The sequence below is a fragment of the Podarcis filfolensis genome (assembly GCF_964270895.1).
Source record: "Podarcis filfolensis genome assembly, chromosome: 13".
NCBI lineage: Eukaryota > Metazoa > Chordata > Lepidosauria > Squamata > Lacertidae > Podarcis > Podarcis filfolensis.
In genome coordinates, this window is record NC_139615.1 from 29,194,962 (window position 1) to 29,207,242 (window position 12,281).

The 12,281-nt window shown below is 44.6% G+C and overlaps 1 protein-coding gene across 1 annotated transcript; it reads right to left on the reverse strand.

The window, feature by feature from the left end:
- Nucleotides 1-2,233: 2,233 nt before the first annotated feature.
- LOC310748665 (keratin, type I cytoskeletal 17-like) lies at nucleotides 2,234-9,498 on the reverse strand (the record flags this gene model as incomplete). The annotated part of the gene is made up of 5 exons (XM_083584513.1): nucleotides 2,234-2,891; nucleotides 3,942-4,067; nucleotides 4,643-4,772; nucleotides 8,056-8,138; nucleotides 9,325-9,498. 5 exons carry the CDS (start codon nucleotides 9,496-9,498, stop codon nucleotides 2,652-2,654), a joined length of 753 nt encoding a protein of 250 aa, XP_083440639.1. The 3' UTR covers nucleotides 2,234-2,651.
- Nucleotides 9,499-12,281: the final 2,783 nt, after the last annotated feature.

Here is a 12,281-nt window from a genome sequence, read left to right on the forward strand (position 1 = left end):
CCCTTATTCTAATTCATCCCCTTTTCTTGGTGTCACAGCGGATTTATTTTTTAAAAATAAAAAAGGCCAGTATCCAAAGGAGACTATCACATGATTAAATTAGTGCTGGATAGACCCAGAACATCTTCATCATCTGAATTATATCCTGACCTTCCTCCTCAAGTAGCAAATGGATACCCAATTTCGAAACAAAAAATCACCGAGAAAACACTCCAAAAGTTTTAAAGCTTTCTAAAAACAGTTACAATGAAAAAATCTAAAAGCAGTTTCAGTTTATATATATATTAGCAATTACACCTAAAAGCATTCTTTCATCGGGTTTGTCAGGAATGGTGTTCTTCAGCCACAGAATGTCTGGGTAAATAGGAATGTTTTCACATTCTTCCTGAATGTTAAAGGGGAAAAGTTCCAGAAGAATTTCAAAGGTCTCCTCTCCAGCTGAGAGGCACATTCTGTTATCTCAAAGCATTTGTCTTGGCATTCAAGGCCTCACTCTGCCTGTTCCGCAGAGTCCCAGCCCTTCCCCACCCCCTTGGACATTCCACATTCTTCAGTGGACTTTTAAAGGTTAGAATTTTGCAAGTGAAAGAAAGGTAGGTGAGGAGGATAGAAGTCAATATTTCAATCTGTGTGCCTCACTCAATCTGTGACATTTAAATGTGAGTGAAGGGGGTTCGAAATTTAGAGGACCCTGCCCATCCCAGGGAGTGTTTCTGCTTCTTCTCTTTGCTTCCGATTCTCTGTGAGTGAAGCAATATACCCTACCATCTAAAAAGTGTGTGTGTGTGTAAGGGCTCCTTCCAATGTCCTTTTGAATTGTGTATCAATTATTTGTGGTGATTATGGTAGGTAGACAGTTCTATTTTTCTAGAAAAAGAGGTGCCAGAACTCACCCTTGCTCTCTTATAAAGGTAAAAAGGTAAAGGACCCCTGGACAGTTAAGTGCAGTCAAATGTGACTATCGGGTTGCAGCGCTCATCTCACTTTCAGGCCAAGGGAGCCGGCATTTGTCCACAGCCAGCTTTCCGGGTCATGCAGCCAGCATGACTAAACCACTTCAGGGACAGCAGAACATCGTGACGGAAACCAGAACGCCATTTACCTTCCTGCCACAGCGGTACTTATTTATCTACTTGCACAGGAGTGCTTTTGAACTGCTAGGTTGGCAGGAGCTGGTACAGAGCAGTGGGAGCTCACCCTGTTGCATGGATTTGAACCTCTGACCTTCCGATCAGCAAGCCCAAGAGGCTCAGTCATTTAGACCCCAGTGCCACCTGTGTCCCTTGCTCTCTTATAAGGACAATGGCGCCCACCTGAGAGGTGCCAGAATGGAGTTCCTGTGAGTTCTGGCTGAAAAATAGCACTGGGGGTAGTTATAAAACAATTCCTAGTTCAATACTTTTTGCATCTGCAGAATAAAGGAAAACACCAGCCTCAGGCAGACGTAAGACCATTAAGTCCAGAGTCTTAAAACTATCTAAGTGTACTTCTGACCCTTTAAGCTATTGACAATATTGTGGGCTGCCTTGTTACTTAATACTTAAAACAAGGAACAGAAATCATGTGTGTGTGCATGTCTAGTGTGTTGCTGTCAAATAACTAAGATTCCCTTAGACTCACAAGCCTTACCAAACCAAGCTCACATTTACCCCAGCCATAAATGCTGAGTGTATATTACAGAAAAACACTCTTGCTCTCCACCCCTGGAGTGGAAAGTCAAACATCTCCAGAATTGTGACTGTTCTACACTGCTGTGTAGACTTAGCTCAGAGGTGGGGTTGAATGTGGTTGCTGGGGTCTCAAGGCCATCAGCTGCCTGTTAGGTAGTGAAGGGGACTTGGAAGCCATGCCTGCAGGTGGGTCTACCTGGTGCACAGCAGGTCTGTTTGGAAGTACCATGGCATAGAAAGAAGCTGGGATGGTTATGCGTTTAGTGTTGACTTGGTAGTTGATGGAAACTCGCCAAGAACCTGCCTGGCAGATGACAGCAGAGAAGTGAGGCCTAACTCACCTGTTGTCCTTCTCAAAGACCATCTGTAGTATTATCATTAACCGTAATGGTTTGTTATTCATGAGAATGACACGTTGGAACTAGTCTTGTCTAAGGCAGTTTTATGGGGACATCCAAAGTGTAGGGTGAACGCAACCTGTCATTTTGTGATGCCTCTTAAATGTGGTTTCTCATATGACTGTCACCATCACACAGTCAGAATTGACGAAGCCGCTGTTCAGGTTCAGTTGCAACCGGCAAAGCCTTTATTAGCCTTTATTAGAAACAGGTGGGTTGATTCAACAGCAAAATGAGCAAGTTGTGTGGATTAGCAGAATAGGTGCCAGAAGCAAAAAAAATGCAGAAAGATGATCACTTCAACAGAAGGCTGACACAGAGCAATGCTTTCTGAACACTTTCTCCCCCTTTCACTGCAGTCCCCTGCAGGTTACCAAAAGGAGTTTTTCCATGTTTGCAAAAATCTCCCCCTCTTTCAGCTCAGCCTTATTCAGAAGTAGAAATGACCAGAAGCCATTAAAAACTGAAACCAAGAATTAAGATGCAGGTATTGCAACATAGTTGGCCTTTGCTGGAAATTAACCTTAGTCCCAATCTAGTCATATAACGGAAATGGTAGGGAATAAGAAATTAGGCCGTTCTTTCATGGTGTGGCATGTACTTCGCCTGGCACATTTTCTAGCAGGCTGTGGTATGTCTGGATCTCTTGCTCCAACTGGTTCTTAACATCCAGGAGCTTTTTGTATTCCCGGTCCTGGCCCTCCATTTCCAAGCGCTGCTCTGCCAGCTGCTGCTCCATGCAGGAGATGCGATCCTGTATTTCGGCTAGTTGAGCATTGTAGCGATGTTCTCCTTCAGCCAAGGACACTTGCAGTGTGTCTCTCTAAAGGGGTGAGGAGGGAACAAGAGGTAGCATCCTAAGTGCCTTAAATATGTGGGCATGATCGAAAAGCTTTTGGAACCAGAAGCTATGCAGAAACCAGAGAGAAAGTACATAGGTGAACATAAATCAAATCAGCCTGCCAATGGCTACTAACCATGATGTCTGTATACTACCCCCAGGATCAAGGTGCTGTTCCTCTGAATGCCAGTTGCTGAGGAACAGACTGCCAATGATACTCAACGTGGCCTACAACATGTGGGGGGTGGCGGCGCTGTGGTCAGAAGGTCGGCGGTTCGAACCCCTGCAACGGGGTGAGCTCCTGTTGCTCTGTCCAAGCTCCTGCCAACCTAGCAGTTCAAAAACACATCAGTGCAACTAGATAAATAGATACCGTTGTGGCAGAAAACTAAATGGTGTTTCTGTGCGCTCTGGTTTCCATCACGGTGCTCCATTGCACCAGAAGTGGTTTAGTCATGCTGGCCACACGACCTGGAAAGCTGTCTGTGGACAAACACCGGTTCCTTCAGCCTGAAAGCGAGATGAGCAGCACAACCCCATAGTCGCCTTTGACTGGACTTAACTGTCCAGGGGTCCTTTACCTTTACCCTTTTTCCCCCTCATGTGACACCTTTGCTGAAGCCTCATCTAGTATCAAGCCAGGTTCAAAGTCTCTTCCATTAATCTACAAAGCCCTGAACAACCTAGGGTAGCTTAGGGACTGTCTGAAACCTTATATCCCAGCTCGATCACTGAGATAATTATTTTATGTATTAATGATTGCAACAGTGTTCCAATGCCACTCTGCTTCATCCTGCCCCACCAACCACTACTGGACCTAAGTTAACTGAGCGCTCTCATCTTGTGCACCCAAGCATCTGTCCCCACTGAATATCTGGAGAGGACCCCATGGCATGGCATGATTGAAACTAAGGGATTTGTGGACCTGATTAGTCCCAGGATGGAAGACCCACTGTGACTCCACCATGTGAGTTGCTCTCAGCTGCAAAAAGGATAGAGCAATAAGATGCATCCCACACTCGCTCTCCTTACCAGATTGCGCTGGGCTTGGAGATCAATCTCTAAGGCCTGCAGCTGATGTTTCAGCTCAATGGCCTTATGGTTGCCATCCTCAGCTTCCTTGCTAGTGGTGCAGATTTCCTGGTTCACTTCCTCCAGCTGAAACACAGATTGACTGAAACATCAGCATTTTCAGAGGTTTTATGTACTATTCGGTATGCGGGGCGGGGGAGCGGAACATTGGCTTTGGCAGAACAAAAGAAAAGAGCACGTTCTTTTCTATTTTAGAGATGCTGAGCCAGGATAGTATATGCTTTGACACCCCCCCCCTCTTTTTTTAGAGGCTCTAGTTATTGCAACCTGAATAACATTGCACTTTTGGATATACTGCTGCACGGTTCTTTGATTAGCCAAAGGGAAGAGCAGTGGCGAGACCTGGGTTCCAATCTCCATGCAAAGTCATGAAGCTTGCTGGCTTACCTTGAATCAGTCACCATCTCCCAGCCTAACCTACCTTACAGGCTTGTTGTGAGGATGAGATGGAGGAGGTGGGAGGAACCACACTCGGTCTTTGGGGGAAGGTGTGGGTGTAAAAGTAGTGAATAACAAAACAACGCAGAGCATCGTACCACCAGCATCACCCTGGAGAATCCTGCAGCCCCTGCCCTTTTCCCATCAGGCTTCTTCTTCTTCTTTTAAAGTTTTGCTTCCTTACAGGGGCCGGATTCATTTACCTTGCCTTCATACCACTCTGCAACCTCCTTGCGGTTTGAGTCGATCGTCGCTTCGTACTTGCATCTTATCTCCTCCAGGATTTTCTTCAGATCTGGACCGGGGCAGGCACTGATTTCCAGGTTGACATCACTTGAACAAAGTTTTTGCAAAGAGATTAATTCCTGCAAAGAGAACTTTGATGAGAACCATGCCTTTGCTGTCGTATTATAAAAGGGCTGGCTGCACACAGCATCAACTGTTCAACCTTTCCTGTGGAACGACATAAGAAGAGCCTGATGTTGGTCCATCTAGTCCAGCATCCTGTTCTCACAGTGGCCAATCAGATGACTGGACCAGAGCACAAGAGAATTCTCCTCTCCTGCAGTTTCCAGCAACTGGTATTCAGAAGCATAACTTACTACATGGAGAAAGAGAATAGACCTTATGGCTAGTAACCATTGATAGCCCTCTCCTCTATGAATTTGACCAATCCTCTTTGAATATGTGTGTGTGTTTGAAATCATGAATGTAATCTGTTTGGGGGCACTTTGTGTCAAAAAGTGGCTTGTGCCAATTTTTTGTATAAAGTATGCAATTCATGCATGTGTTGTTTTTATGAAAATGAGGGGCTCATATTTTGGTGAGCCAACCATGTACCTCTTCGTGGTTCTTTTTGAGACCAGACAGTTCTTCTTGCAGTGACTCCAGTTCAGCTTCCATGTCAGTCTTACAGCTGGCCAGTTGATCCAAAATAGGGTATAAGCCATTAATGTCAGCCTCCACATTCTCACAAAGGCCACACTCAGTATCAAGCCTATATTGACAAAAAAAGGGAAAGGGCTCTGAGACTTAGCTGCACTCTATTTATTTAGTAACCATGCTTATTTCTGCAGGGCCAGTGCAGCCGCTAAAAATTAAACTCAAGAGATTTTCCCCATTTTAACACTACTGAGTATGAGCATGCTCAGATGCAACAACTGAATCAAAGGCTAGACATCAGGTAAAGGTACCCCTGACCATTAGGTCCAGTCGCGGACAACTCTGGGATTGCGGCGCTCATCCTGTTCTATAGGTGGCGTTTCTCCACAGACAGCTTCCGGGTCATGTGGCCAGCATGACTATGCCGCTTCTGGCAAACCAGAGCAGCGCACGGAAACGCCATTTACCTTCCCACCAGAGCGGTACCTATTTATCTACTTGCACTTTGACGTGCTTTCAAACTGCTAGGTTGGCAGGAGCTGGGACCAAAAAACAGGCTCTCACCCCGTCGCTAGGCTTTGTGGTTTAGAGCACAGCACCATCCATGTCCCAACTAGACATCAGGGGGGAACAGTATTTTTTTTTTTTAATGTGTTGGTTTCTTATTTCTTATTTGTATCTTGCATTTCCACCAAACGATGCTCAAGGGGGCTAACAACAATAACAACACAGATGATAAAATATTATGAAAACACAATAAAACACCAAAATAAGGCCAATAAAATGACAATTCGACACAAGACAAGGCTGAATAAAAACTCATACGTCTTCTGGTGGAAAATTATGAGAGATGGGGTTAGCTGGGCCTTCTTAGCAAGCTGGGGTTGCTGTTGTTTTTACAGGCCTTCAAAATCTGTGCACCTGACAGAAGTACTTCAGGTAAACTCACAGAAACGCTCCACTGCTTTCTGCTGGAGCTATATGTTTATTGAGACACAATAAGAACATAGGAGCTCTTGCTGGATCAGGCCAGTGGCCCATCTAAGTCCAGCATCCTGTTCTCACAGTGGCCCACCAGTTGCCCATGAGAAGCAGAGCATGGGAGAAACTAAATTCTGAGCACAATTGAAAGTGTTCGTGCTGACCTTTAACTCCCTAAACAGCCTCAACCCTGTATACCTGAAAGAGCATCTCCACCCCCATCACTCAGCCCGGACACTAAGGGCCTTCTGGTGGTTCCCTCACTGCAAGAAGTGAGGTTACAGGGAACCAGGCAGAGGGCCTTCTTGGTAGTGGCGCCCACCCTGTGGAACGCTCTCCCATCAGATGTCAAGAAGTAACTATACAGGCTTTAGAAGACATCTGAATGCAGCCCTGTATAGGAAGGTTTTTAATGTTTGATGTTTTATTATGTTTCTGTATATGCTGGAAGCTGCCCAGAGTGGCTGGGGCAACACAGTCAGATGGGCAGGGTACAAATAAAATTATTATTATTATTATTCTTGGGAAAAGATTCCCATCCTAGAATGAACAAATGAGCTTTATGCATTTCATGATAAGCGCATACCTGATTCATTTGTGGCATGCTAAAATTGGTAGGTGTTTGCCATAAACGGAAATGACTAAAGGCTGGCTTTAGTATGATTTGAGCGATAAAAGCAATTTGGGATCCTTATGTTCTGTCCCAGCTAGTGCTCCTCCTCTGAGTTTCTTAACATGAAATTAAATTAAATGAGACACTGCAAAAGAACCGTGGCTACTGACAAAGTTAGCAGGCCTGGGTCTCTTCTTTAGTAAGGGCCAAACTAGATGCAACTCTAATTGCATTAATTGAATTTACATGCATTTCTTATTAAATAAATAACAGTGTGGTGGTGGGTGAACCCGAGCAGCCTCAGAACGGGGGGGGGGTGGAAGAGGAGAGGGAGTTCGCATCTTTCTGCCGCTGCCCCAATCCCAATAAAAACCCCTCTCCAGAGCATGGATGGGAGAGAAGATTAACTCGTTGCTCATTTAAAGCGAGCTTCCACCATCGGCACTTTCTAAAACAAGACAGGGATTCCATTGAGCACATGGATTGATAATATGGACAGATTAGCTACATACTAACAAATTGCATGTCGACGCAAAATAAGAATGGATAAATATGAAGAAATCTGGAACAAATATTTAAGCGGTAAGGCGGATAGTGGTGAGAAGTAGGGGAAGGAGAGAGAGGTGGGAAAATTTTGTTTAAAAAGGTGTAGTCATAGGTATATCAGTATATTCAAATCTGAATTGTCAAATTGTGTTGTGTTATTATTGTTATTATGGTTTTTGTTGTATGTGTTTTTTTGCAGTTGTTTGTATCAAAAATGATTAAATAAATTAAAAAAAAAAAACAAGACAGGGACTGGAACACAGTGGCCCTTCAAAATTTGCACATTCAGAAGCAATACATGAACCAAAACACAGCCATCCTTCAAAAGTCACACTTCTCTTAATTTTGCAGCACAGTTCTCCAACCAAGGAGGTTGTACAAAAATGCATGTGACAGGGTAAAGTGTGCACAGAAGTACATAAATTAGTGTGATGTCTATAGTCTTAGAGACATCTGCACACCTCCCTTGTTTATGTACCCATTCCAGCCGTCTTCCCAAACCTAATCCAAGTTTTCTGCAAATATGAATTTAACAGTGACACAAAGATTTCAGGCTCAAAAGGCAAGAGACGTTCAGAGCGATGCGTAACTCACTTGTGCTTCATGTCTTCAACGTTCAGGTGATTGTTGTCAATCTTGATAATTATGCTGTTGTTCTCCACCGTTGTACATACAATCTGGGGTGGGATGGGAGAAAGAAATGGAATCTGTTAATTTCTCCTGACCTATACAAAGACCAAAGAATGAAGCCCAGAGCTGAATGATGAAAAAGCTGGTTTGGCTTTCTTTGCCTACAACACAAAAACTACAATGCACACACTGGCCTGGTTCACACAACGGGGTAAGCCAAACAATGGCTCACCAGGACAGCAAGAAGGGGTGGGCTCCCCCAGAGCAGCTAACAACCATTTTGTTCCTCCCCAGTCCTTTTTGCTCTCATGCCATACTGGGCTAAGCCATGGTTTGGCTTAGCCTTCAATCCGGACCAGTATTCATGGTTAAGAACTGTCCTCACCAACCACAAGCTGTAGCCAAGAATAAATCTTTGGGGCAGCAAGTTGATTAGGTTGCCTTTTTAAGCCAAGGCTACCTCATTTCCGCTTTCTGAAACAACACAAGAACCAAAGCACAGCCGTCCTTCAAAATTCGCAGCTCTCTGAACTTTGCAGTGCAGTTTTCCAGCCAAGTGATGGGTCTTAAAATGCATACACTGGGGTGAAGTGTCCACAGAAATGCATATATTGCTAGAAACAACATACTGAAAAGCCTTATTTTCAGAGAAATTGCTTTACAAAAATGTGTGTATTTGACAGAATAACACACACAAACGTGTATATTGGGAGAAATTCAGGTTAAAATGCTGCTCGGTTTTCACAAGGGCGTTTTATTTATTTATTTAAATCACAGACTGATATGGAAATGTGAAGAAACTGAGATTAAGTCTGGGAAAATGAGCAATAGAGAGAAACTGAACTTGACAGATTTGGCCATCCCTGGTGAGGACGGAGCTTAGCCACAAGTCCCTGTTTGTACAACATGCTAAGTCAGGCATAGGCAAACTCCAGCCTTCCAGATGTTTGGGACTACAACTCCCATCATCCCTAGCTAACAGGACCAGTGGTCAGGGATGATGGGAATTTTAGTACCAAACATCTGGAGGGCCGGAATTTGCCTATGCCTTTGCTAAGTCAATCCTTGGCTTAGCTCAGCACAGCACCAAAAATGACTATGGAGAAGCAAAGAGGCTCCAAGTCCCTCTCTAGGCATCTACATGACCCCAGCAAGCCATCATTGGGCTTATCATGTCATGTAAACCAGGCCACCAGGAATGCTTTGAGTGTTCCTGAGAGATGACATTCCTACCTGGTTTTGAAGCTCCTCAATCTGCTGGTAATAGTGGCTGTAGTCCTTCAGTTCACCAGCCAACTTGTTCTTGGCATGGAAATCACTGATCTTGGACTGAAGCTCAGCATTTTCAGCCTCCAGGCATCGCACTTGGTCTATATAAATGGCCAAGCGGTCATTGAGGTCCTGCATGACCGCCTTTCCGTCAGTAGAAGAAAAGACAACGCCGCAAGCTTCGGGATCACCGCCCGTCCCGCCAACTCCATTGCCAGCTCCATCGGACCTGACTTCAGCTAGCCCATCCCCATATCCAAATGGAGGATAACCTCCATGGTTACCACTGGGGCAGCTACCTGTACTCATTCTCCTCCTATGGCCACCCCTGATAAATGCACCACGACAACCGCTGCTCAGAAAGTTGCTTGGGCCAATTCCATAGTCATAGGTGGAACGACCTTCAGAGCAGGAGGAATTGCCTCTGGCACTACCGAGCCCACAAGAGGTGTGATAGCTGGAAGAGACAGAGGAAAACCTGGACCTCCCATTCGAGCCAAGACTTGCGCTATTTCTTCCCACGATTACTGGACTGTGCACGGCGCTGCTTCTCATAGCGAGAGCGACTTGGAGGTCCAACTCAAAGCAGAAGCCAACACTCAAGGTTTGACACTCAGTCAGAGTGTGCCGTGGTTATCCTGCAGGTCTCGATTTATACCTTTTGCTAAGGGTGTCACCATTGGGAAGGAGAGCTGACTTGTCTTCTCGCAGGTTTGCTGCTGGCTTCTCCTTCGTCCCACTGGCAATTTGCCTCCAGATACCCCACCAAATAGGCAGTTTCTTCACACATCAACTGCTCGTTTTAAACAAGGTTACCACACCAGATGTTATTAAAGTTGTACAGAATCATCAAAAGTTTGCCTTGTTTTTCTTAAGGAGAGGAAACGGCAGTTCCTTGAAGCAACTGGGGGGGAAACCCTTTTGTTTTCCATATTATAAGATGGAATCGATGCTGGCCAAAGACATTTCACTACCTTGAGGGTACTGCTGGATCCATTGCTGGCAATAATAATAATAATAATAATAATAATAATAATAATATTTGATACTTATACCCCGCCCATCTGGCCGGGCCTCCCCAGCCACTGTGGGCGGGTCCCAACAGAATATTAAAAACACGATAAAACATCAAACATTAGAAACTTCCCTAAACAGGGCTGCCTTCAGATGTTTTCTAAAAGTCAGGTAGTTGAGGCTCACATGGCCTGGCTGTTTCAGAGGGCCTTCCGTCAGCTTCAGCTGGTGGCACAGCTGTGCCCCTATTTGGTCAGGGACAACTTCTGTTGTCTATGCTCTGCTAACCTCTAGGCTAGATTACTGCAATGTGTTATACATGGGGCCATGTTTAAAGATGTTTCAGGAACTTCAGCTAGTGCAAAATTCAGCAGCCAGGTTGCTCACTAGTACAAGATGGTTTGAGCATGTAACACCAATCTTGGCGCAACTGCACTGGCTGCCAATCAGTCTCTGGGCCCAATTCAAATGGCTGGTTTTGACCTATAAAGCCTTAAATGGCTCAGAATTGCAACACCTCAAGGACCCATCTCTCCCCAGATGAACCATTCTGGACCCTGTGATCATAATCAGAGACACTTTTGGTGTGCCCTGTCAATGGAAGGTCCAGAGAGTGGGAATATGAGAACAGGGCCTTTTCTGCAGTGGCTCCCCACTTGTGAAATGATCTCCCCAGAGAGGCTTGCCTTCATTACTTATCTTTAGGTGCCAGGCAAAAACATGCCTCTCCTTCCAGGGCTTTGACTAATTAAACAATATATGACCTTTTAAACTGGGGGAGGTGTATTGTTTTGTTTGTTATTGTGTATTTTTATTATTTTTCTATAGTAAACTACCTTGTGATTCTCAAGTGAAAGGCAGTATAGAAGATAAATAAGTAAAGGCGCTTCCACCAACCTTGTTCAGGCCAAAACCTTAAAATGTCTTGCTTTACCATTAAGGATTGGAAAGTGCATTAATTTCAGTTTCTCATTTTCCTGATCTCAAGTTCAGTTCTCCACATTTGCATGCCAATTTGTAACACAATTATTTAAGCCCTCGTGAAAATTCATCAGCATTTTAGTGCAAATTTCTCTCAATAAGCATGTTTTTGCAAAGCAGTTTTTGCCTAATACAATACACCTTTGCATATTATTGTCACTGATAGATGCATTTATGTGCACGCTTTCTCACAGTGTCTCCATTTTGATATGCATCACTCGGCTGAGGGATTCGCTGCAAAATTCAGAGAAGCGTGAATTTCAAAGGATGGCTATGTTTCAGTTTGTGTATTGTTTCAGAAAGTGTGGAACTGGTGAGTTGGTCTTCAGATGCAAACTGAATGACATTTCTCCCAGACCCCTATGCACCCTGGGGATTACACCCTGATTATGTGATGAGACGGACAAAAGGGGAAGCAGCAATGTTCTCCAATGGGATTGTGGGTGGGGAGGGAGAGACAGTTCTGGGAACAGACTCTACTCTGTGGGAGGGGGAATGCTGCACTGCTCAAGGCCACACACCTTCTTCAGTTCTCCTTGCAATTCTTGTTCCTTATTTCATGCTATCTTGAAATACAAATGAGAGAGCCCAGTTCTTCCCCCATCTCCTTGCCTTGCCCTACTAAACAACTCAACTTCCCCAACAGGAAAACAGCATCCCAGCTTCTCCCTAAATGCAAGTCAGCAAAGACTCAAAGACCCAGCTCAAAAGCCCCTCTGGGCAAGGAGGCAGACCTATTACTTTAATTGCAGCTTATGCGAAATGCTTGTTTTCTTTAAAAAAAATAAGATAATATTATTCATCATGGGATTTTACTCACACTTTTCCTTCAGGACACTTGTACAACTTTTATTTCAAGGCAGGGATGGGGGGGGAGTTCGCTTTTAAAGGCAAACCTTACAATTCCACGCTTTCCGAAGCATTAT